A 25,767-nucleotide genomic window follows, 5' to 3' on the forward strand; every position below is an offset into this window, starting at 1 on the left:
TATCGTGTTTCCCCGAAAATAAGACATCCTCTGAAAAAAAGACCTATTTACAGGTTTCCTTCTGAGTGAAATATAAGGCATCCCCCCGAAAATAAGGCCCCCCCTAGGCTAAACATGAGAGATTTGGTCCACTGATTCTGAAAGAAATGGAGTCGCAAGAAATTCACCAGGAAATTCAGGAATTGGATTGTTATGATGATGTTCCAGAAGATGATGACATGATTGTCATTGAATAAATGAGTAAATTTTTGATACTGTAGGATTCACAGTGTGTCTGGTTTGTATTGACAACTACCGTACTACCGTACCGAATACAAGTAATAAATTTCCTTTATTTTCATTTAACAATAAATGTGTACTGTATTCTTCTTTAAGGAAAAATAAGACATTCCCTGAAAATAAGACCTAGAGCATCTTTGGGAGCAAAAATTAATATAAGACACTGTCTTATTTTCGGGGAAACAGGGTAATAAGCTTCAAGAATTCTTTCCCTGAGAGAGAGCTGACATGGCAAGCAGTCAGTAACTGCTGAGTGAGTCTGTGTCATCGACAACAGCCACGAAGGGAACTCTGTGATGTCGGGGGAGGTTTTTCAATCCCAAGTGACATAGAAGCAGAGGCCGTTCAGGTTCCAAGGGCCCTTACAGGGCTTCAAGGCCAAGCTGCCCTTTTCAGGCAGAGAAACAAAGGCCCAGAGAGGGGACAAGACCTACTCCAGGTCAGGTGGAGGCAGGTGCAGGGTAAGGACAGACCTAGGATCCCAACCTGCAGCAACCAAGGCAGTGTCCCTGACCGGCCCGGCCCAGGCCTGGAGACGCCACAGTGAGTCTGATTCTCAGGCTTTTCTCCCAAAAGAGGCTACGGGTGGGCTGCCAACGCTTCGTTCCTCGCTCTTCCCATCCTTGAACGCCCAGGGACCCCGTCAGCGCTCTCACTGCTGGGCCCCGGCCACGGCCACAGAGACAGCATCGCTCTCCCCGTCCCCCAGAGCACACCCCACTGTCTGGGGGTGCTCTTGCTTCTGCAGAACCGGTTCTGGAGTCCCTGGGTGTTGAAAGAGAGACGAGACAGGAGCAGGTCACATTCCTGAGCACCTGTCATTTTAGGATGTGCTTTTTCTGCAGCTTCGGGATGTTCCCAGCCAAGATGGAAGCTGGCCAGCTCACCCCAGCTCACTCATCCAGTCAGCAAACACTACCAGGTCCCTGCTCTGGGCCAGCTCGCGGTGGGTGCTGAGATGTCAAGGAAAGCAAGTCATATGCTTTGTCCCCATAACCAACGAGGGAAGGGGGGGGGGTGGGGAGAGGGGAGAGAGGAAGATAATATGGTGCAACACACACTAGGATGAAGGAGGCTAGGGGCCACAGGAGCACGGAGCTAGGGCTCCTAACCGACCCAGGTGAGTGGCTCACATAGGCCAGGCTTCCTGGAGGAAGTGAATCCGAGAAGAGATCTGAAGAAGGAACAAGAGCGAGGCGGCAACAAAGGAGGTGAAGCAGCTATTCTGTGCAGCGGGTACAGTTTGTACATGGCTGGGAGGCAGGACAGCACAGTGCGTGCTGGAGAAGTTTATCAGAGAGAAAGCAGGTGCATTTCCCTGGCCGTCCCGCCAGGGAGAAGCAGCAGGTGCATCTGCGGCTGCAAAGGCCAATTCCACCTGTCGATGCTGTAAGTTCTCTACGTCCCACCACGTGGAGGGCACGGAGAAGCACAGGGGTGCTCTTTGCACCCAGAACCTTCTCTCCCTCACTGGGAGACAAGCACCGTTGCGTTTCAGAGACCAGAGAATAAAGTGGGCTAGGGACCATCCCCCCATGGTCACCGCCTCTCCCTGCATACCCCCAGCAACCAAGAGCAGCCAGTCTTCCAGTCAGCCACCCCCTCAAGACAAGAGGTTCGATTGTGATCAAGAACACATGCCCTGCCGAAACTGGTTTGGCTCAGTGGATAGAGCGTCGGCCTGCGGACTGAAAGGTCCCAGGTTCGATTCCGGTCAAGGGCATGTACCTTGGTTGCAGGCACATCCCCAGCGGGGGATGTGCAAGAGGCAGCTGATCGATGTTTCTCTCTCATCGATGTTTCTAACCCTCTATTCCTCTCTCTTCCTCTCTGGGAAAAAAAATCAATTAAATATATTTTTTAAAAAAAGAAAGAAAAAGAAAAAAGAAAGGAAAAAAGAACACATGCTCAGGTTTAGGGCTCAATCCCCAGTGGGTGGCGTGCAGGAGACAGCCGATCAATGATTCTCTCTCACCCCTGATGTTTCTACCTCTCCCTCTCCATTCCTCTCTGAAATCAATAAAAACATATTCTTAAAAAAAAAAAAAGGAAAAAATGACATCTGTGTATCCCCAAGTTCTTTAACAATTCAGGTGTCCTTCTTTCCTCATTCTTACATAGCCACAGTCCCTCAGAACGACTGGAAGGCTGGTTCTAGCATCAAGCTCCTCTCTCCACATGCTTCTGAGAATCCCCGAGGAAGGATTCCTGTCCCACAGATCCGTCCTCTCTGCAAGGCGGCCAGGGTGGCTCTGGCGACTGCTCCTCTCCCTCTGTAACCTGTTTCTCTGGCCATGATCTCCCCACACACCTTGTCCCGGAAGCCACCAAAGGCCCTGCACCCATCACAGTCCATTCAGGAGCACAGAAACCTCTCAGTCTCCCAAACCCAGGGACGTGAATACCAGGGAGTTGGTTACCCAGATGGTGGAAGAGCTGATGAACCACGGAGGAGTCTGCTCCGCCCCTTGAGCTAAAGGGCAAAACTGGGGGAGATGGGGTGGAGGTTGGGAGAAGAGATGTTACCAGGAGCTGGCCACCTGACAGAAAGACGTTGGTGGCAGCCTGGCTGGAGGGAGCCGGAGCTCCCGAGGACACACAGCCATTGCTGGGGATGCCGCTCAAAGCAAAGAAAGAGGGGAAGAAGGACCCTGCCTTCTCTCCTCCAGCTCCTTCATGTGTCCCATTGGTCAAACCTATCGGGAAGCAGTTTGACAAAGGAGTCTGGGAAATGTAGTTTCCTACAATTACGGAACGTGACTGGCACAAGCCAACCCTCAATTCTCCCAAAGCACAGCTCACATCTGGCTGTTTTGTCAAACAAACTTTACCGAAGAGGGAGGGCTGACAGAGAGCAATGACAGCACAGCGAAGGAAAACTTCACTGCAGACCCCTGGCTGTCACAGCCTGCTGCTTCCGAAAGGCAGGCCCTCTGAGGCTCCCTCAGGAGCCAGCTCTCCTGCTACTGGCCTCAGCCCGCCGGGTCCCTGGGGTCAGCCAAACCCTCCCCAGGGCCAGAGGGCTCTGGCCATATCCACCCTCACCAGAGTCCAGGCCCCTTCCATGTTCCCTGTGGTCCAGTGAGAAAGAGAAAATAGTTCCTAAGTTATTTAGAGAATTATTTCCTAAACACCCATCCCAACGAACTTCATGTGAATCCCTGTGGATACGGCTCCGGGGAGAAGGATAGTGTGGGTGAGCAGGTGGAATCTCCATTGTCCCAAACCACAGGTCCCTCATCAATGTTGCCCCCATCGTTAGCACAATGGACAGTTCCTGGAGTCTGAGCTTTGTACCTTCCTCCCTGACCTTTAGCAGATCCCAGACCCTAAAGGCTTAGGTGCCAGCAGCCTCCCTAGGAGCAAGGCGACCCTCACCCCATCCTCCTGCACGGGGACCTGCTTTCAACGGGGCACAGGGGGCAGCAGACGGCCTACGCCTCCTGCCAGAGCAAAGCCAAGGAGTCCTAGCTTTGCCTTGGCCACAGGAACATTCTGGAATATGCTTGCTGCTCCCTGATCCAGTTCTTTTCCTTAGGGAAAACCCCTGGGAGTGGGGCTACTGGGGCAACATGCACGCGTGCCAGGCTTTTGTCACCCGGTGCCAAATTGCCCTCTGATAAGGCGTGCGGCGTGGATTCTCTCTGCCTTCCCTGCCTCTCAGCGCCCTGATAACCACTGAAGAGTCGTCCTGAGATGAATCAGCCACCAGACCAGACAAACAGGCCGGCCCGTCACCGTCGCTGCTTTCTGCATCTGAGGAAGAAACTCCCTTCACTCCCACCCAGGACCTGGAATTCCGGAGCACCCACACCAGGCACCTTTGTACCCGCGCCCCACTGCTCAGGCCCCACCCTCCCCGCCGGCCCCGCCCTGGGCCCTGGGCCCTGAGCCCTGAGCCAGGTGGAGCCAGCTGCCAGGGCAACAAAGCTTCCCAGCCTCCCTCGGCGGCGCTTGGCCCGGAGGGGAGGCCAAGAGGGTTGGGTGCCCGGCTGCCCGATGAGGACGCTACTGACCATCCTGGCTGCGGGATCCCTGGCCGGTGAGTGCCCATCGCCCCGTGGCCCCCACCTGCCCCGGGAGCCGGTGCTCAGGGCATCTCCCTGCACCTGCCTGGCCCAGGGCGGCCAGTTTCAGTTTCTTCTCTGCTGGGACTGAGCTGCACACTGGGACGGGGTGGGCAAACTCCTGCCTCCCTCCTCACCCCAGGGGGCCTCTCCCAGTCCTTCTTGCTATAGAGTTGGAAGAGCATTTTCTCCCTCCGTGGCCAAGGGCGCAGCATGGATAAGTCCTAAAGCGCCTGGCCCTCTCCGAAGGGGCTGAAAGGGCACAGTTTTCAAATACAATTGGGTGGATTTTTTTAAAATCCTCACCCAAGGATGTGTTTTTATTGATTTGAGAGAGAGAAGGAGCGAGAGGGAGAGAGAGAGAAGCATCAATGTGAGAGAGAAGCCTTCCATATGCACCTCAACCGGGGATCAAACCCACAACCTAAGTCTGTGCCCTGACTGGGAATTGAACCTGCAACCCTTTTTGGTGCACAGGACGACTCTCGGGCCCACTGAGCCGCCCGGCGGGACTGGTGGATGTTTTGATTCGTCATTAAGGAGAACTTCCTGGCAGAAGCGTGAATTCCTAGAGTGTGTCTGCTCTCTAAGAAGCTTAATAAAACTCAGGGAACGTTCTCAGGAAGTAAAAGCATAGTCCTTGCCGGGGAGGGGGAGACGGCCTGGCCAAGGCCTTGCCGTTCAAGAGCAGGATGGGCCCACCAAGGGCCAGCGCTTCCCGGCCAGCGCTGACGGGACCCAGTGCTGACGGGACCCAGTGCTGACGGGACCCACAGTGCTCCCAGCTGCCGCCCCGGCCCCTCCAGTCTCTTCTCTCCCTGCCATCACCCCAGCCCAACACACTGGGCCTTCGATAAGCTGGGAAGATACGCATCCTCAAGAGACACCAAGACGTGTTCCTTTAGACCCCCACCCGTTCTGGTTGGGAGCCATGGAGGCTCCTGGCCCTTTAAGACAGGGAACCCAGCGGAAGCAGTCCCTGGGAGGTTGGTAAGGTCATTCCGGGACCCGGGTTCGCTCACCCCAGCTTTCTCGGGCTGATTCCAGAGCGTGTTGAATTGCCTTTGTTTGTTTGTTTTTCCTCAGCTTCCCATCTGGTTGACATAAAATTATTTATTCATAAAAATGTGCAAACGTTCTTTTATAAAATCTGCAGTCTGTCAGCCTCTGCAACACATGTTTCCCCGGGATTTCACAATGTAGACTTTCATCCGGGAAGTGTAGACATGACACAGGCTGAGGAGCGGAGGATGCATTTGAGGAGGAAAGGGAATGAGTGGGGTGGGAGGAGAGGGGAGAACTTGTTAGCCCTTGACACCTCCTAAAAGTGGGGCCCGGCCACCCCATTTCAGGGAGCCAACTTCAGTTCCCTCCTCAGCGGTGGAGACTCCACCCAACGGGGCCATGGCCTCCTGAGCCTGCCCCAGCCTCAGCACCCGAACAGCCCACAGGATACTGACTCCAACGAGCCGTCTTCCCGCTGCAGACCCCACCCCTTCACTGCGGGAGGCTAAGGCTCCTCTGCCCCCCACCCCTCAAATCCCAACCTCTCTCCCTCCTGCCCTTGACCTTACCACCCCACTGGAAGCCACATTATGTTCTGACTTCAATAGAGCCTTTGCCTTCCTAAGAAGGCAGATAGGAGGAAGACAGGAATTGGTTTGACTAGCAGAAAGGCAGGAGTTTACAAACATCTTCTTTATCTTTGATCGAAATTACTGACTTTGGGCAAGTTATTTCTTAGACGTCTTAGTTGATTATCTCTAAAAATATGAGTGAAGATACCAACTTCAGGTGGTGTCATGAAGCAAATGAGAGCAGCCTAGCCAGTTTGGCTCAGTGGCTAGGCCTGCGGACCAAAGGGTCCTGAGTTCAATTCCCAGTCAGGGCGCATGCCCGGGTTGCAGAACTGATCCTAGTAGGGGGCGTGCAGGAGGCAGCTGATCAATGATTCTCCTCATTTATTTTCTATCTTTCCCTCTCCCTTCCTCTCTGAAATAAATAAAGATATATTTTTAAAAAGGAAGTAAATGAGAATAACAACAAGTGTTGGAAAGGATGTGGAATAACTGGACCACTCAGATGTTGCTGGTGGGGATGTGAGATGGTGCAGCCACTTCGGAAAACAGGTTGGCAGTTCTTCAAAAACGTAAACATAGGGTCACCATCAGACCCAGCTATTCCACTTCCAGCTGAAAGCCCAAGAGAACTAAAAACACATGCCCGTTTGGAAATGTGTATACAAATGTTCGCAGCAGCGTAAGTCACAAAAACCAAAAAGTGAAAACAACACCAACATCCATCAAATGAAGAATGGATAAGCAAAATACGGTATGTCCATACAATGGCATATTACTCGGCACGCATTCACACTACAGCATGGATGAAACTTAAAGACATTGTGCTAAGTGAAAGAAGCCAGACACAAAGGCCACGTGCTGAATAACTATTTATATAAAAAGTCCAAATAGCAAATCCGTAGAGGCAGGAAGCGGGTTTGTGGTAGCCTAAGCATGGCATAGGGGAGGAATGGAGAGAAGACTGCTAATGGACACAGGGTGATGTGCTAGTGGTAGTGGTTGGCATTTCATTGTGGTAATGGTTGCACGGTTTTGTAATATAATTTAAAAAACCACTCACTTGTGCACTTTAAATGGTGACTTATGGAATGTGAATTTATAGCTCAATAAAACGAAAATTACTGGTTTGGCTCAGTGAATAGAGTGTCGGCCTGCAGACTGAAGGGCCCCAGTTTGATTCCAGTCAAGGGGCATGTACCTTGGTTGCAGGCACATCCCCAGTGGGGGAGGTGTACAGGAGGTAGCTGATTGATGTTTCTGATTCTCTATCCCTCTCCCTTCCTCTCTGTAAAAATCAATAAAATAGATTTTAAAAATAAATAAACAAATAAAAGAAACTAAGAAATGACAGAGAGTAGTGATGGTCCCTGAGCGCAGTCTCTGGTGAGGGGGCGGGTGCTGTTTCTCACTCCCCCTCCTTGGACACTTTGTGCTGGGCGGCGGGTGGGGTGGACCGGCCTTCTGCTCACCCTGCTCCCCCTTCCTGCAGCTCACATTGCTGAGGACACCTCAGATCTCCTCCAGCGGGTGACATTCCAGTCCAGCAACTTCGAAAACATCCTGACCTGGGACAGCGGGCTGGAGAGTGCCCCAGATACAGTCTACAGCGTCGAGTATAAGACGTAGGCTTCCCTCCCAACGTGACCTCTTCTGACCCTGCTCTGAAACCAGCCCCCCCCAGGAAAACGCCCCCTTCCACCTGCCCACCCTTCCCCCACCCCTGACTGGTGCTATGCCCCCCAGTGTAGCTCTGCTCTTGGATTCTTTTGCAGAGGGAGGAGGAAATAATGGTTAAAAGTATGGGTCTGGTTTGAATGCCAGCCCTCACCTATATCACCTTGGACAATTGGGTAACCACTCCAAGTCTCAGTTTCCCCATCCATAAAGTAAGAATAGCAATAGTATCTTCATCATATGGTTGTTAGGTGGGTAGTCATGGACACTGGGGCCCCGCAAATAGTTGTTTTATTATTATTGGTGAGACTAAGCCAACACAAAACTGTGCCCACCCCTTGGTATCTATGCCCTCGGTCCCCCACAGGGAAGGCAGGTTGGCATGGGCTCAGGGTCTGCAAACCCAGCTTTCATTCCTGGTCCTGCCACTTCATCCTGTGGCTAGTCACTCCCCCTCTCTGAGCCGCAGTTCCCTCATCTGTAAAGTGGGGTAACAGTGCCTGCCCCAAAGGGTTATGGTCACAATGAGCCCAGGATGTGGATTCAGACTGGCTGGGTTCAAATCCTGCCCACCCACCCCCATCCTCCCCTGCTCCCGTCCCCCAAGCATGCTTCAAGCACCTGGGCGTCCTAACCGGTTTGGCTCAGTGGATAGAGCGTCGGCCTGCGGACTGAAAGGTCCCAGGTTCGATTCCGGTCAAAGGCATGTACCTTGGTTGCGGGCACATCCCCAGTAGGAGGTGTACAGGAGACAACCAATCAATGATTCTCTCTCATTGATGTTTCTAACGCTCTATCCCTCTCCCTTCCTCTCTGTAAAAAAAAAAAAAAAAAAAAAAAAAAAAAAAAAAAAAAAAAAAAATCAATAAAATATATATTTTTTAAAAACAACAACCACCACCTGGGCATAATTTACTCCTAAGCCCCAGCTTCCTTATTTGAAAAGGAGCGAGAATAATGTCTGGATCTCACGGGACCGATGTAAGGACTAACAGATCATCCACATAAAAGGCCTGGGACACAGAACATGCTAAGTAAACATTAGATAGCGTTATCATGCTTAATAAGCCACAGGCTTGACACCAGGCCTATTCATGCCCGGTGTGCTCGGCCCCTCCCTGGCCCGCAGGTACGGGGAGCCAGCGTGGCTGGCAAAGGAGGGCTGCCAGCGGATCACCCGGAAATTCTGCAACCTGACCGCGGAGACCGGCAGCCTCATGGAGCTCTACTACGCCAGGGTGACCGCCACCGGCGCGGGGGGCCGGTCCGCCACCAAGATGACCGAGCGCTTCAGCTCGCTGCAGCACAGTGAGTGGGCCCAGCGGGGCTCTGCCTTCATGGGTGGGAGCCGGGCTGCGGGGGAGGTGGCTTTTAGGGAAGGGATCCCGATGGAGAACACCCCCCGGGGGTTGTTCATCCTCATCTCCATCCCACACCCCCTGGTTCAGGCCACTCCACCTTCTCTCGAGGACACCTCAGGCCTCTGAACTTGGTCTCCACCCCACCCCACACCCCACCCACACACCCACACACCCACACCCACCCACACCCACACACTCCTCCTTTTTTTTTTTTTTTTTGTTTAATGTTTTATTGATTTTTTACAGAGAGGAAGGGAGAGGAACAGAGAGTCAGAAACATCGACCAGCTGCCTCCTGACACCCCCTACTGGGGATGTGCCTGCAACCAATGTACATGCCCCTGACCGGAATCGAACCTGGGACCCTTGAGTCTGCAGGCTGACACTCTATCCACTGAGCCAAACCGGTTAGGGCCACGCTCCTCCTTTGACTCTGTTCCAATCCTGAGTCTGATCTCAGCTTCCACATCACCTCCTACGTGAGCATCCCCACTCCCTGCCCCCACCCTGGTTTTACAAGGCCACCGCCTGGTGTTCTCTATCGACATCAGCTGTTCGTGGTCTTCGTGGCTCATCTCCCGATCTCCAGTTCCTTTTTGCTTCCCTGTATGTCACCGGCCTCCATCGCTGATACGTGGCTCCGTGGGGGTGTGCGTGGGCGTGGAATTCACCGGGTTCCCAGACTTAGCAGGGTGCCTGGCACATGGGAGATGCTCCATTTGAAACTGATGAAAGAAGGAAGGAATAAAGGAAGGAAGGAAAACGCATTGCCAAATTCCCCATGCTAGTTAAGCAGGTGATAATGTTTACTAACTCAACAACCACATGGTTTGTTTAAGAAAATAAAAAATTAGCCCTGGCTGGTTTGGCTCAGTGGATAGAGCATCAGCCTGCAGACTGAAGGGTCCCAGGTTCGATTCCAGTCAAGGGCACATGCCTGGATTGCAGGCATGTAGGTGACCTGCATTAGGGGGCATGGAGGAGGCAGCCAATCAATGATTCTCTCTCATCATTGATGTTTCTATCTCTCTTTCCCTCTCCCTTCCTCTCTGAAATCAATAAAGAGATATTTTTTAAAAAAATTAAACAAGCTATTTTGTTCTTTTCTTATCTTGTTCAATTAATACATGTTTATTATAGAAATTGTTGAAAATATAGAAATACACAAAGAAACATAACAGTAACCCCAAATAATCTGAACATTTAAATATAACTGTAGTTGCTAACAACTGTATCTACTCCTTGGTAATCTGGCTGTTTGTTTTCATAGAGTGGTATCCTGGGCATTTATTTGCTCATGCCCATTAAATATTTTTTCATAGCATTATATTTCACTGCTAAACATGATCCATTCTAGGCCTGGTGTTGCTCAGTGGTTGAGGGTCAACCTATGAACCAGGAGGTCACAGTTTGATTCCCAGTCAGGGCACACGCCTGGGTTGTGGGCTTGATCCCCAGTGGGAAGCGTACAGGAGGTAGCCAATCAATGATTCTCTGTCATCATTGATGCTTCTCTCTCTCTCTCTCTCTCTCTCTCTCTCTCTCTCTCTCTCTCTCTCTCTCGCTCTTTCTGAAATCAATAAAAAATACATTTTTTTAAAAAGGATCCATTCTATACAGGTACCCTAACTTACTTCCCTAATTCACTTTTGAAGACATTTAACTCAGTTTTTGAGTTTTATGAACACCAAGTGAACATTCTTTTGGCTCAGATGGTTTTGATCTTGGAGGTCAATGGACCCTTGAGGGCTTTCATAAGTTAGCTTTAGGGAAAGTGGAGTCCATGAATCCCTAAAATTGAGGGCAAGTTTTTTGGATATGTCCATTTTAAAGGAGAGAAGAACCATCTCATTCATTCAATTGCCAAAGGGGTCTGTAAACCAGTCAAGGTCATTTGGCTATTTAGAAAGTCTGTCTGAAGAAAGACTAAAGTCTTAGGCCTGCCCATTGAGCTGAATCAATAATGTTGGGCACCCCAAACATGTCATTGAACTATCATCAGTCCCCAAAGTTGTCTGCCAGGGGGTTAAGGGGAAGGGTGCTCCAGACAGACTCTTGGTGGGGTGAAGGGCCCAGGATGTAGGGGTGCTGAGCCAAAGGCATGATCAACCACCTAGGGGCCAGTGTCCCTCTCCCCAAGATCTTCCTACTGACTCTTGGTCACCCTTTTGCCATCTTTAAACCCAAATACCAGGTGCTTGCAGAATTGCTCTTTTCTCTCCTGTTTGGGGGTCAACCTAGGAGCTAGGAGGTCACGCATAGCTGGGGCTGGTGTGGGAGGAGCAGAAAGCAGACTTCTCCTCCAGGGCAGCCTCACGCACTGCAGGCTGGTTCCGATCTCTTTCTTTTCCTTCTTCTCTCTCCCTTTTGCCAGCTACCATCAAGCCACCTGATGTGACCTGTATCCCCACAGTCAGATCCATCCAGATGATTGTCCATCCCACCTCCACGCCCCTCCAGGCCAGGGATGGCCACCGGCTGACCCTGGAGGAGATCTTCCATGACCTGTTCTACCGCTTAGACCTCCACATCAACCAGACCTACCAAATGGTAAATACATGGCAACTACATGCGCCACCCTGTCCTTCCCTGCCCACTTCCCTCTCAGTTAGATCTCCATTGCTTTAAGGAGGAAGGAGATGTGTTACATAAATTAGCATTTCCCAACCCGTGTCCACAGCCTCTCCTCAGCGGAGTCACGTACACAGGAGCACGCTAAAGTCTCTGACAAGTCCTGGCCACCCAAGACCCCAGTTCACATTTGTGTTTGACACAACTTCTCCCAAACATATTTGACCTTTTATTTTGCATGATATTGGTTTTCTTAGCTTTTTGCCTAATGTTTTCTAACATGCTGGGGAACAACCTTGATTAACACCCTCAGGTGTCCACTTCCGGAAATGCTGGACTCCGCTGCTACCACTGCATTTCTTTTGGCTGGTTCTCCACTGTTTGTGGGAACTGGATACAGGCAGTGCCTTATATCTGTAATACTGAGAGATGCAAGGCAAGGGCATGAATTGTCAAACAATACACAAGTTATTTCCTTTTGTATTCAGAAAATATGTGGTATTTCCCCCTAGCATGTGCCACTAACTCATAATTCCATTGACTATTTCTGTTCTCAAGGTAGTGGTGGTGAAAGTGGTGGTGGTGGTCATGGTAGTGATGATCGTGGTTGTGGTAATGGTGGTCATGATAGTGGTGGTAGCAGTGGTGGTGGTGGTGGTGGTTGTTATGGTTGTTATGGTTGTTATATTAGTGATGATGGTGGTAGTGATAGCAGTGATGGTGATGATGCTGGTGGTGGTGGTGGTGGTGGTGGTAGCAGTGATGGTAATGATGCTGCTGGTAGTGGTGGTCATGGTAGTGATTATGGTGGTAGTGGTCGCAGTAATGGTGGTGGTGGTGGTGGTGGCGGTGGTGGTGGTGTGGTGATGGTGGCAGTGGTAGCAGTAATGGTGGTGGTGGTGGTGGTGGTTGTCATGGTAGTGATGATGATGGTTGTGGTAAGGTGGTCATTGTAGTGGTGGTAGCAGTTATGGTGGTGATGGTGGTGGTGGTGGTGGAGATGGTGGTGGTGATGGTGGCAGTGGTAGCAGTGATGGTGATGATGCTGGTGGTGGTGGTGGTTGTGGTCAGGTAATGGTGATGGTGGCAGTAATGATGTTGGTGACAGTGGTGGTAGTGGTGATAACAGCAGCTAGTCTTTACTGAGTGCTTACTATGTACCAGACACTCTTCTGAGTGAGAGCACGTGGGCGTGGTGACTGACTAGGTTTGGGGAGAAAGCAGGAGGCAGGGGGATGGGGACGGAGCCCGGCAGACTGAGTGCCCTTTCCGGTTTGGGAGCTGGTGCCCGTGCACTGAGTGCAGTGGCCCAGGCGGAGGTGTGAGCGTGTAGGCGACCCGGGCTCCGCGGGAAGGTGGGTGGATCAGAGGCGGGAAGGTGGGTGTATGAGAGGAGTCACGCTGGGTCCCCGCCAATTCCAGCACCTCGAAGGCAAGCAGAGAGAGTACGAGTTCATCGGCCTGACCCCCGACACGGAGTTCCTGGGGACCATCACCATTCTTGTCCCATCCTGGTCCAAAGAGAGTGCGCCCCACACGTGCCGCGTGAGGACGCTGCCGGGTGAGTGTGGCTGCAGCCGAGGGAGGCGGGGCTCCTGGTTCAAGTCCTGACTGCGCTTTCCTCCCTGTAACCAAGGCGCGGCGGGCAGTGCCCTCAGAAGCTGCGAAGGGTGGTTATTAAAGTCCGTCTTTGTTTGTCCACAAACGCAGTAGCTGATGGTTATCACGGGCCCGTGTTTAATCTCCTCGCTTCAGCCTGGGTCCGGATTTCCTCTCTCCGGCCTGCTTAGTGTGCACCCTGGCACAGCAACGGCGCCTCAGTGTTAACCCCGGCGACGGGCCCTGGGAGATTATCTGCAGGGGGAGCGCAGAGGAGATAAAAAGGTCCCTCCATATCTGCCAGGGTCAAATCATAACAAGAGCAGTGAGAGCTCGCATCTGTGCCGAGCTAACCAGGGCTCAGGCCCGACCAAGCGCAGCCCTGACAGGGCCCTCATTTGACAGAGGGGGAGGTGGGGCCAGAGTGGTTAAGTCGCTTGCCCGACAGGTGCCGAGGGATAGAACCTTCTGGAGGCCACGCTCTCCCCGTTGTGCTGGGGTGAGTCACTGGCTGGGCACGATGGCCCCACTCTCCCTTCCCTTCCTCTGGCACCTCGGAACCGGACTCTCTTCATGAGCGGGTGACGTCTTCCTGCTGCTTGTTTTCACAGACGGATGGGAATGTGATGCTCAGAGCAGCGAGTTTGGAGGGTTAAAGGGAGGGCAGGGGGTTGGATCTAGAGAGCCAGGCGCCACCTTAGTCATCGGGTTTACTAGTAGATGAATGAGCCTGTGATTCTGTCCCGATAAACCAGGAGCTGCCTGCGGGGGCCCCAGGGTAGGACGGCAGCTGGGAGACTCGGCCGCAGGTCGGTGCTTGTCCTCAGTTTTGTGCGGAAACTCAACTCATCAGTTGCCCCAGGAGCCTGATTTCTCCACCGCGGAGCATGCGTGTCTGGGGAGACTGCCCGGCGGGACAGCCAGCACTGGCCACGTGCCCGGGGCATGCCCTCCCTGGGGACAGGGCCACCCAGGAGACCAGAATAGAATTTGGCTCCAACCCCCTTAGCCATTCCGTTCACAGCTAATCGCCTCCGCCGCACACTTATTCCCCTGCCCGCCGTTTCAGAGGGCTACGTCCTGCCCTTGACCCCGTCTCCTGGGCCTGTCTTACCCCCAGAGCCTAGACTCTCCACTGGATCTACCTCTCAGGGCATCTGGGACGGTCACAGCGCAACATCCTGGTGTCTTGATGCTGGAAAGGACTCTAGGGGTCACCTCACTCCGCATCTAACTTCCGCAGATGAGGAAACTGAGGCACCCTGATGTTGGGTCTGTGAGGATGAGCTTTGGAGTTACGCATGTCCATTCTGACTTCCCCACTGCATTGCTGTGTGACCTTGGTCAAGTCGCTTAACCTCTCTGAGACTCAGCTTCGTTATACTACCGTGTCTCCCCGAAAATAAGACATCCTCCGAAAATAAGACCTAGCGCAACTTTGGGAGAAAAAATTAATATAAGACACTGTCTTATTTTCGGGGAAACAGGGTAGTACGTAAGCAGGGCATCTCCCTGGCTCTCTGTGTTTGACGGGATGACGTAAGTAGAGCACCCCGCACAGGGCATGGCAGGTTTAAGAATTCAGTGATCACCAGCTGCTGTCCCTCCTACGTGGGAGAGCAGAGAGGGCTGCGACAGCGAGGAGGATACTCTGCATTCCAGGGGCCGAGCCAGGCATCTCACCCCCCACCCGCTAGTGTTGTTTCTATTCCTCCTTCCTGCCCCCTCGCGGGTGAAAGGGCGTGTGGAAAGTTCCATGTCCCTGTCCTGTGCTGGTACCAGGACAGTGGTTTTCCATGAGGCACGTCACGTACAGACGGTCGGGTCAGATCTTCTCCTTGGAGCGTGCCGGGAGTGTCATGTGGCCGGGCAGGGTACGGCGGAGCACAGGCGGGGGGCGGAGCGAGGGTGGGCTAGCGCTCACTGTGACTGCCAAGGTCACGGGCAGCTGGTGTGCAGCCACTCCAGCTGAGCCACACGGGGCGGGAACAGAGTGTGCGTTGAAGAGTCAGGACCGTGGATAATGCCAATCCCCATTTTAAACAAAAAGCTGCAATGACGTCTTCCTCCCAAGCCCCCCGCCGGTCCCCCCTGGGCTGGTGACAGGAAGTGTGGCCTGCCGGGCTGGGCCCATCCCAGAGCCGGGACAGTGGGAGAGGGAGGGGGGAGGGAGAGCATGAAGGCCCTCAGGCGTCTGTTTCCTTCCCTTTTATTTATTTTTATTTTTTGAAATATATTTTATTGATTTTTTACAGAGAAGAAGGGAGGGGGATAGAGAGTTAGAAACATCAATGAAAGAGAAACATCGATCAGCTGCCTCCTGCATACTCCCTACTGGGGATTTGCCTGCAACCAAGGCACATGCCCTTGACCAGAATCGAACCTGGGACCCTTCAGTCCTCAGGCTGGTGCTCTATCCACTGAGCCAAACCAGCCAGGGCTGTTTTCTTCCCTTTTACAAAGAGCAGTGCCTCCCCGCGTCCTCCTGAGCAAGGTGGTCCCCGATACCCAGCCCTGTGCTTGGAAGGGGGTGGGGAGGACGGCCCCTCCCCTACCAGGGAGGCAGGCTGTCCTCAGAGCAGGGAGAAAGGGGGTGCTTCAGAATGCCCCCACCCAGCCCTGGCTCTGGCGTGGCCCTCCCCAAAGATGAGGGGTCCTTCGGTCCAAGTGGACAAGTCCCCCTGGAGCCAGTGTCCCCTCTGGGACACCCCGAGGTTCCCTGTGGAAGTGCCTGAGCCGGTGTCCCCTCTGGGCAGCTCTCTCCGGAGCCCTTCCTCCTCAGGGGAGACACACCGCTGGCATCCAGGCCTCGGCCTGGAGGGTGCCCAGGCGGCTATTGGTCGGGGACCTGGATGAGCTTGGCCTCTGGGCTGGGGCGTCCTCACCCATGCGAGGCCCTGGCGCTGTGAGCTGCAGCCGGTGGGCAGGGGCCTAGCCCTAACCCTAACCCCAACCCTAATCCTACCCTAACCCTAATCCTAACCCTAACCCCTAACCCTAACCCTAACCCTAACCCTAACCCTAACCCCAACCCTAATCCTACCCTAACCCTAACCCCAACCCTAATCCTAACCCTAACCCTAACCCTAACCCTAACCCTAACCCTAATCCTAACCCTAACCCCTAACCCTAACCCTAATCCTAACCCTAACCCTAACCCTAACCCTAACCCTAACCCCTAACCCTAACCCTAACCCTAACCCTAACCCCAATCCTAATCCTACCCTAACCCTAACCCTAATCCTAACCCTAACCCCTAACCCTAACCCTAATCCTACCCGTACCCCAAGGAGCCTGAGAACAGAATTCCAACTGGGCCTCCCAGCTCGTTATGAAAAGCACATCTGTCCTGGTGGGAGCATAGATCCTATTTATAAACAGCAGGAAAACAGGGTTGACAAACTGAATATTCAGAGGGGTGAGGAGGGGCGGGGATGGGGAAGAGACTCTCTCATGTGCTCTTACAACCCTCCCTGTAGCAGAGGCTCCCAGGCCCGGCCTGCGGGGAAGCCTGGGAGCTCGGCACTCACACTGCTCTGCTTGCCGCTCGGATGGACCAGCCTCCCCTGCCTCACCCTCCCCTTCTGGCCTCTTTGCAGACCCGACATGGACCTACTCCCTCTCCGGGGCCTTCCTCTTCTCCATGGGCTTCCTGGTCGCAGCGCTCTGTTACCTGAGCTACAGATACGTCACCAAGCCGCCCCAGCCCCCCAACTCCCTGGTGAGCATCACCTGGGGCGGGAGGGGGAGGGTGGGAGGACCAGGGCAGATCTCTCTGAAATGCAGGGGTCAGCACACGAGGCCTCAGTTCTCCCTCCGCCATGAAGAGCCTGGCCAGGTGGGCCGGGTGTCTCCTCCATGCCAGGTCCCTTGGGGATATGCACTTGAAAAGCCCCTGACGGCCCCTGCTCTGGCCTCTGCCTCCCCACGGGACCACCCCCCGCCCCCCAGCGCCCTCGGGGAGCTGGACGGGGCCCTAACGGGGCTGCTGTTCTCCCCAAGCAGGACGTCCAGCATGTCCTGACCTTCCAGCCTCTGCGGTTCATCCAGGAGCACGTGCTGGTCCCCGTCCTGGACCTCAGCGGCCCCGGCGGCCTGGCCCAGCCCTGCCAGTACTCCCAAGTCATGGTGTCTGCGCCCAAGGAGCCCACGGGGGCCATGCGGCGGCACAGCCGGCCTGAGGTCACCTACCTGGGGCAGCCGGACCTCTCCCTCCCGCAGCCCTCCCAGGTGCTGCCTCCCCAGACGGGCTCACCGCCATCCTACGCGCCCCAGGCTGCCCCTGAGGCTGGGCCCCCCGCCTACACACCTCAAGCCACCCCCGAGGCCAAAGCCCCGTCCTACACTCCTCAGGCCGTCTCTTCCTACGCCCCCCAGGCCGCCCCGGACAGCTGGCCGCCGTCCTACGGGGTGTGCATGGAAGCATCTGGCAAAGACTCCACTCCTGGGACGCTCCCTAGTCCCAAGCCCCTCCGGACGAAGGGCCAGCTCCAGAGAGAGCCCCCAGCCGCAGGCCTCTCCCTGCAGGGGGTGGCTCCCGGGGCCTGGGAGGGGCCCCCAGAGGCCAAGTCCTTCCCCCAGCGCCTGTGCGCTGACACGGACAGAGCACCCGGCACTGCGGGGCCGCAGCAGGGGGAGCCGGGAGCTCCGGGCTACCTGAAGGGCCAGCTGCCCCTCCTCGCCTCCGTCCAGATTGAGGGCCGCCCGGCGTCCCTCCCCCTGCACACCCCTTCCCTCCTGCGTCGTCCCACGGTCCAGGCTTCACGTCCCGGGGGGCTGCTGGAGTCCCTCGTGTGTCCCAAGGACGATGGGCCCGGGTCCGAGCCTGAGGCCACGAGCGTGGTGGCCCCTGGGGCCTCAGCCCCGGAGCAGCCCACAGAGCTGGACTCCCTCTTCCGAGACCTGGCCCTGACCGTGCAGTGGGAGGCCTGAGTGGACAGCAGGACGGCCTGGGGCTTCCCCGGCACCCCCAGCCCAGCCTCACGTCCGTCCGCGGCCGGCACCCCCAGCCCAGCCGCCTCGGTGGGGGCGCAGAGGGAGCCAGAGGGAGGGCAGGCGGGCGGTGTGGGCCGGCCACCGCTGGAGCAGGAAGGCACGGTGAGGACATCAGATGGGGAGTGACGGGCACGCAGCCTGTGCCAACGTGTGTGTGTGCCAAAGAGTGCGTACGCAGAGCCCTGCAGGGCAGGCGGGACCGTCAGTGCGGGGAGGTAACGCAGGGGGACTCCCGAGGCAGGGGGACTCCCGAGGCCGGGGCCCAGCCCCTCATACGCTGGGCACAAGGTCCTCCAGGTGCCTACGCCTTCTCACCCGCTCCTGGCCAGCTTCAGAGTCTCCTCGGACAGAGCGGGAGGTCCGCCTCCTCTGACTCCCGGTGAGAGAAGGTGAGAGAAGGTGAGAGAAGGAGCTGGGGACGGAGGCCTCGAAGCAGGCTGGGCAGAACCGGAGCAGGCTGGGCAGAACCGGAGCAACCTGTGCTTCTGCCGAGGTGGCGGCAAGACTCCAGGGCGGGGTGCGGCCTGGGGCTCACTCCCAGCCAGGGCTGCTGCCTGCAGTCCAGCATTGCAGCTTCATTCCTTAGCTAGAGGCTGGGCCTGAGGGAAGTGCAGGTCCCCCTCCACACCACCCCGGGAGGAAGGGTCTTCCGTGGAGGGAGTTGCAGACCCCATCCTGAGCGCAGGGCTGAAAAGGAAACAGGCCCACGTGGCCCCTGGAGGAGACACAACCAACAGCAGCACTGACTTCACCGCCTTGAAAACTCGGCCTCGGGGTCAGCCCGACTGGGTGCAAATTCCAGCCTCGCCACTTACCACCCGGGTGACTGAAAGCAGACGAGTCAGCGCTCAAAACCCCCGTTTCCTCCTTGGTACATGGGTATGGGAACGCCTACCGCACGGGTGGTGGTGAGGGTGAAGTTAAATTCCGTCTGTAAAGTGTGTCAAAGTGTCTGGCTCGGGGGCAGAGCCCAATAAATGGTAGCCACTTCCTGCTGTGATTTTTTTTTTTTTTTTTTTTAATCAGACAGCACAGGACCCACTGCTCCTGTCATGTTGGCTAAGACCAGGCATTTTCTCACTGTATCCCGCTTCCTCCAGGATCGCTCCAGGCCCGGCCAGAGGAGCTGGTCTGTCTGGGGAGGAGCCAGGGATGGGAGGGATCTCGGGGCCTCCGGAAGCAGGGTCCAGGGACAAGTGGAACCTTCTTCCCGAGGTAGTAAGTGGCAGCTGTTTTGGGGGTGTCGGCATGCTCAGGGGGGCCCTTTGCGTGGAGCCCCCAGGCCTGCCTCGCCCTCCCGCCTCCCGCGGCTGCTCATGTGGGGAAAGGGCCTTGCTCTGTGCTTTCGCGGGGTGCCGGCACACCCTTTGTGCCATTTGCAACTCGGATGAGAAAACTGAGGCCGCTGAAACCGGTTTGGCTCAGTGGATTGAGCATCCGTCTTCGGACTGAAAGGTCCCAGGTTCGATTTTGGTCAAGGCACATACATTGGTTGCAGGCACATCTCCGGTAGAGGTTGTGCAGGAGGCAGCTGGTCGATGTTTCTCTCTCATCGACGTTTCTAGCTCTCTACCCCTCTCCCTTCCTCTCTGTGGAAAATCAATAAAATATATTAAAAAAAAAAAAAAAAAGAAAAAGAAAAAGAAAAGAAAGAAAGAAAAAAGAAAAGAAAAAAACAAAACTGAGGCCCCGAGCGGAGAATGGACCCGCCCAGGGGCCCCACGGAGCCTGTGACGCGGTCGGGGCTCAAACCTGGTGCTTTCTGTTCTCACCGAGAGAAAGGACTTCGCACACCCGTTTGGATTCTTGGCGGATGAGCCACAAGGAGGGGAGGGCCCCGTGGGGTCCCCGTCACCTTCCTGTCCCAAAGCCGGGCCTGAACGTTTCTGAGGAGCAGGACCGGCCTCCTGCCGCCTCGGTGTGACCTTCTGGAGCGTGTGCAGGACCTCCTCCCCCTGCCCCAGGCACGCCCCCTCCCCTCCTGCGACCAGCACCAGGTGGTGGTGTCCTTATCTGTTTGTAATTAATATTTAACACTTCAGGGTTGCCGGTTCAGGCCCAATGTCTCCCCAAGAGAGGTGGGGGCCGCCCTCCCCAGCACCCCGGGCCCACTCTCCTCTCAGCAGCCACTAAGTGGACATTAATGAGTGCTCCCCTCTGCCCGCTCTGCAAACAAGCTGCTTCCTGTCGCTGGGGGTGACCTTGGCCCAAGGCTGTCTGTCCGCACCTTGTTAAGTAATGAACATCAGATTCTCAGCTGCACGGCTCTCACCAGGTAGGTGAGAGGGGGCAACAGAGAGGTGTTTTTTATTAAAAGCCATAAACCTCTCTTCCACTCCACAGGGCCACAAAGCTCTGTGCGCTCCTCCCAGGGACAGATGCCACAAGGACTCCGTGACTCCTGAGGGTGGAGTCTGAGTGCCTGCGGAGGGAGGGAGGTGAATGACGGAGACCTGTGACCCTCTTCAGGCTGGACCCCGCCCTGGACAGGCTGCATGCAGGCTGCGACCCACAGGTCTCTGGTCTCCTAGGCAGACAGCCAGGCCTGCAATTACAGCCGAAACCACTAGAGGGCAGTGTCTCAGCCCCCCCGCCCCCCCCCGGGCGTGGGGCTGGGACCTGGGCATTCCTGAGTGACCCAGGCCCTGAACCCATTAGCAGGACTCTCTGAGCTGCCGCCAGGCCTGGCAGAGCCCAGCAGGAGGAGAGGAACAGTGGCGGTCAGAGATGAGGAGGCTTCAGCAGGTGATGACTCATTGTGTATTATTGATATTTGCAAAAGGAGGAAATGTTGCTCAGGGAGGTGACTTGCCCAGGTTGTTTCCTAAACTTACCTCATCTTGAGAATCCCCTGGAGCTTAATTAAAATACAACTTCCCTGGTCTCCCCTCCACTGACACCTCCTGCCTCCCCCTTCCTCTCCCCCCCCCACCCCCCCCCCACCCCACACACACACACTCCTTCCTGCTAAATCCATGGCTCCTGGGGAATCCGGATTTTTAACAAGCATTCTTAGCGATTCACCTCAGACTTGTTGAGGGCATAGTACCCTTATAACAACAGTTTCCCTGTCCATGGCCTCGAGTCACCTCCCTGGAGTCACCCCCATTGTACCCCCTGGACGGGGGTAGGGCTACTTGGGTGGTATTTCAGTCTGTGCTGCCTGCAGACCCTTCTCCCTCCCTGCCTCCCAAGCTCTGGAGCCCAGGGTCACAGAGGGGTTGGTGGCCTGAGTTTTCAGCCGCAGAAGAGGGGCCGATGGGACTGGAGCTCCTCCCGGGTCCCCGGAGACCAGGCCCCTCCGGCCCCTCCCCGTCTGAGTGTCAGCCCGGACCAGGAAGCTGTGGCCAGATGTCAACACCGAGGCTTTCCCTGTTGCAGTCCCGGCCCTTCCTTCCAGAAAGCGGGATAGACAAAAAACAACAACCCGGCCTCGCCTGCTGGCACCCGTCTGGCAGGACATGGGACACAGCTCTGAGACCAGCCCCCTGCTCCTTCCCCCTGCCCACCCTGCAGACGGAGGGGCACGAGGGAGATCCATTTGATCTATAGGTGTGAGGAGCACAGTGACCGGGAATAACCTGAAGTGCAGGAGTGACAGAGGGAGTGCAGGATAAGGGAGGTCGTGGGGAGAAGCTCTGGGCCAGACAGCTCTCCGCGTGGCCACGGGAGAGCCATCAGCTGTCTGGGGAAATGGTGAGGCGGTTCGGCGTGGTTGGCAGGTGAAGTGGCGGTCAGAGGACTGCCCTACATGTGCATAAGCCCAGGGAAGGCAATATGAGGGAGAAGAAGAGAAGGGAGCGGGAGAAAGAAGGCAATGCTTTGAAGAATATACCCTAACCCTAACCCTCACCTAACCATAGGTCACGGACTATAGCAGACATTTTACACATTGTAACCTCACACTCATTCTGCAAGACAAGAGTTTGTTCATTCATTCATTCTTTCATTCATCCATCCATTCATCTTTAAACAAGCAGACACCGAGGGCCCAGCTATATGACAGCCAGAGCTCTTGGGGTTAGGGATATAGCACATAAGACAGGCAGGCAAGTTCCCTGCTGCCTTAGATCTTACCTCCAATTTACCAAGAAACAAAGCCCTTGCCCGGCCAGTGTGGCTCAGTGGTTAAGTGTCTACCTATGAACCAGGAGGTCACGGTTTGATTCCTGGTCAGGGCACATGCCCATGTTTCAGGCTTGATCCCCCAGAAGGCGGCAAGCAGGAGGCAGCTGATGGATGATTCTCTCTCATCATTGATGTTTCTATCTCTCTCTCCCTCTCCCTTTCTGAAGTCAATAAAAAACAAAACAAAACCAAAAATAAGGCCCAGGTCTGTGAGTGAGTACAGGTACCAGAGCTGGGATTTGCATGCTCCACGTCTAACCTCCACTCAGCCTCACGACCTGAGGGTTGGCTGCATTCACCATCAGGCACACCAGGGCCTCCTGTGAGGAGGGGGCATCCCTGGGGTTGGGTCAGCGGACGGGTGGGGAGGAGAAGGCTCTCAGTGGCCCTGGAGCCATGCAGGTGTCAGGGGGCTCTCATTCTGCAGACACTAGTCTCCTGGGCGCCAGACCTGTGCTTCAGGCTTCAGCTTCCTAGATGAATCTCTGCAATCAGATTGCAAGACAGGATTCGTGGGCCCCGCTGTACAGAGATGGCTAGCGACTTCCCACGGCCACACAGCTAGCAAGCGGTGGCCCGCCCCCCAGGCTGCCACGGGGGGATCAGGGCTGCAGGACAAATTCCAAGCTCCTTTTTTCTGTGTGTACACCCTCACCCCACCCTCCCAGCCAATGTCTACATGTGGGTCTTGGGAAGCCTTAGTTTGGCTCAATACAAGACGGGAGAGAGCTGCCCAGGGTCCCCCCAAAAGACGCTCTTAACACCGCGTCATGGGGGAGGGAAAATGCTTGGAAAGGGGCTTTCAGCTGGAGTCGCTGCCCCGCTGGCTGGCCCCTTGGACCCACAACTGGCGACACACTGCCGACCAACCTGCCCCGCATTCGTGTTCACCAGGTCTGGTTCCTCCAGTGTCGCTGCCATAAAGAAAGTGGGTCCCCAGGTCCGGCCGGAGCCGGGCTCCCCAAGGGAAGGTTTGCCCGCAGCTGCAGATCTGAGACAGTTCTGTCTGCAGAATGCTCAGCCTGATCCCTGCTGACGCGAGTGTCTTCAAGTGCCAGTCCCTGCAGACCCCAGAGAGCGAGCTCCTTTCTGTAGTAAAATGAACTTTGAAGGTGTTCTAAACTGCTCTTCTCGAATCAGTGAACCTTCAAAGAGAGCTAAATCTGAAGCCTGTACAACAGGTGCCATGCTGCACAAACCTCGGCTTTGGTCAGTCCTTAACATCTACCTAACAGAAATTTTCATGAACTTCTATTTCACAACAATGATTATTTTATATACACTGGCAGCAAATACAAATGCAATTCTGTCTAATAAAAGAGTAATATGCAAATTGACCATCACACTATCACACAAGATGGCCACCCCCATGTGGTCAAAGATGGCTGCCTCCATGTGGACATAAGATGGCCACCACAAGATGGCTGGCAGAGGAGGGCAGTTGGGGGAGGGGGACGGGGAGACCAGGCCTGCAGGGGAGGACAGCTGGGAGCAACCAGGCCTGCAGGGGAGGACAGTTAGGGGCAATGAGGCCAGCAGAGGAGCAGTTAAGTATCAATCAAGCTGGCAGGGAAGTGGTTAGGGGATGATCAGGCTGGCAGGCAGAAGCATTTAGGGGCAATCAGGAAGGCAGGTGAGTGGTTGGGAGCCAGTAGTCCTGGATTGTGAGAGGGATGTCCAACTGGCTCAAGAGTTCCCAGATTGGAGAGGGTGCAGGCTAGGCTGAGGAACATACACACACACACACACACACACACACACACACACCAGGCCTCTAGTACTTAGTATAAAAAGTTAAAAAGGGCGGTGGAGCAGGAGACTGAGATTTTGGATTTTGGCTGAGAAATTACTTGTGTTCTCTCTCTCACTCTCTCTCTCTCCCCCCCTCTCTCTAATGAGAGCCCTAAGGCACTAAGAAGGGTGACAGGGTGACAGGCACAGTGTTGCTGGGCCCCTGAGAGACCCAGGACAGAGCCAAGGACAGCCTTCCCCAGCCCTGGTCATCCCCTGAGACCTGACTCAGGAGTAGCTGCCTGTCTGCCCGTCTAGATGCCTCCACATCATGGTCTTACCTTACTCACGTCTGCCTTCTCAGTGCCCACCAGGCCTGGCGAAGGGCAGCCATGACCATGTGAGGGAAAGGGGTTGAGGGAGCGGTGTAGGGAGGCGGGGAAGAAGGGTCCCAGCGGCCCTCGGGGAGCCTGAGGATTCGGACAGTGAGGAAGAGCTGCCGCCCACTCCCTCTGCCTGCGCCGCGTCCCCGCACTCACATGACCGTGACCGCACAGGAGCTGGGCGAGGAGCTGCTGGGGGCGCTGGAGAGACAAGAAGCCACATACCCCGGCTGGTGTGGCTCAGTGGTTGAGCATCGACCTATGCACCGGGAGGTCATGGTTCAACTCCTAGTCCGGGCACATGCCTGGGTTGTGGGCTCGATCCCCAATGGGGGGCGTGCAGGAGGAAACAGATCAATGATTCTCTCTCATCATGGATGTTTCTGTCTCTCTTTCCCTTTCCCTTCCTCTCTGAAATCAATATATATTTTTAAAGCCACATACTTCCGTTTTAGCCAGTGAAGATGTCTCAGTACGTGCCTTCCTCTGTCTTCACGAAGTCTGGGTGCCCAGTCTGACTGTCCCCATTTCTCAGAAGGGGAGTCAGATCAGAGGAGCTGGTGTCTTCCCCAAGGCTCGGTCAGTGGGCGGAGAACAGATCAGAACTCCAGCAGCTGAGAGACTCCCCTGATCCTCTTTCATACGACCAGACCCAGCTGCTCCTCCTTCCTTCCACTCTCACGGGGGCTGGGGTTGGCGGGGGGACCCTGCCGAGTGAGCGAGGAGGAGCTGCCAGGGGCCGGTGGGTGGGGACAGCTCCACCTGTTGCTGCCGCCTGAGCTGTGCTGGCCAGAGGGAGCAGCCCCCCCTCGCCCCCTCGCCGTCCCCATCCATTGTCATCACTGTCTCAGCTGCTATATTTAAGGCCGTGCAGGCGCCGGGATCACTCTCCCCCGGCCCCGTGAGCCCAGGGCAAGAAGACACCGGCACCCTCGTCCCTGGACTCTCCTCCCAGAGGCGCCCAAGTGACTTACCAAGTGGACCGGCTGCTGCTGTGAGCACCTCCCGGGCGGGACAGGGCGGGAAGGACCCTCACTTCTCACTGGGAAGTGGGTGTGTGGGGATGGTGGTGGTGGGTGTGTGTATGTGTGTGTGGGGGGGGGGGGGGAGTGTAAAGGATGTGTGTGTGGAGGGGTGTTGGGGGGGTAGGGGTGTGATGTGTGTGTGTGATGTGTGTGTGGGGGGGGGGGTGGTGTGTGTGGGATGTGTGTGTGTGATGTGTGTGTGGGGGTGGGGATGGTGGGGTGTGTGTGTGTGATGTGTGTGTGGGGGTGGGGATGGTGGTGTGTATGGGAGAGGGAATGGTGGTGTGTGTGAGGGGGTGTGGGGGGGTGTGTGTGTAGGGGGGGTGGGATGGTGGTGTGTGTGAGGGGGTGTGGGGGGAGTGTGTGTAGGGGGGG

At 55.5% G+C, this 25,767-nt stretch overlaps 2 protein-coding genes across 6 annotated transcripts in view; both read left to right on the forward strand.

Moving 5' to 3' along the window:
• The first annotated feature begins 4,210 nt into the window (after positions 1 to 4,210).
• Positions 4,211 to 19,648, forward strand: IL22RA1 (interleukin 22 receptor subunit alpha 1). 5 transcript variants are annotated; one of them, XM_084873894.1, is made up of 8 exons: positions 4,211 to 4,321; positions 7,416 to 7,548; positions 8,730 to 8,908; positions 11,335 to 11,510; positions 12,954 to 13,092; positions 16,730 to 16,851; positions 17,133 to 17,312; positions 17,418 to 19,648. In XM_084873894.1, exons 1-8 carry the CDS (start codon positions 4,279 to 4,281, stop codon positions 18,060 to 18,062), a joined length of 1,617 nt encoding a protein of 538 aa, XP_084730020.1. In that variant the 5' UTR covers positions 4,211 to 4,278; the 3' UTR covers positions 18,063 to 19,648. The 5 variants fall into 5 exon arrangements, with proteins under 5 accessions (XP_084730020.1, XP_084730017.1, XP_084730018.1 ...); XM_084873891.1 differs by having other exon boundaries at positions 17,133 to 19,648; XM_084873892.1 differs by having other exon boundaries at positions 17,136 to 19,648.
• A 5,558-nt stretch (positions 19,649 to 25,206) lies between these two features.
• MYOM3 (myomesin 3) overlaps positions 25,207 to 25,767 on the forward strand; it is a 50,079-nt gene continuing 49,518 nt past the window's right edge. Inside the window, exon 1 of the mRNA XM_084874832.1 lies at positions 25,207 to 25,361. The gene's annotated coding sequence lies outside the window, so the exon portion shown is untranslated. The remainder of the gene's footprint in view (positions 25,362 to 25,767) is intronic.

This window comes from Pipistrellus hanaki, assembly GCF_964339955.1.
Source record: "Pipistrellus hanaki genome assembly, chromosome: 2".
NCBI classification, from domain to species: domain Eukaryota; kingdom Metazoa; phylum Chordata; class Mammalia; order Chiroptera; family Vespertilionidae; genus Pipistrellus; species Pipistrellus hanaki.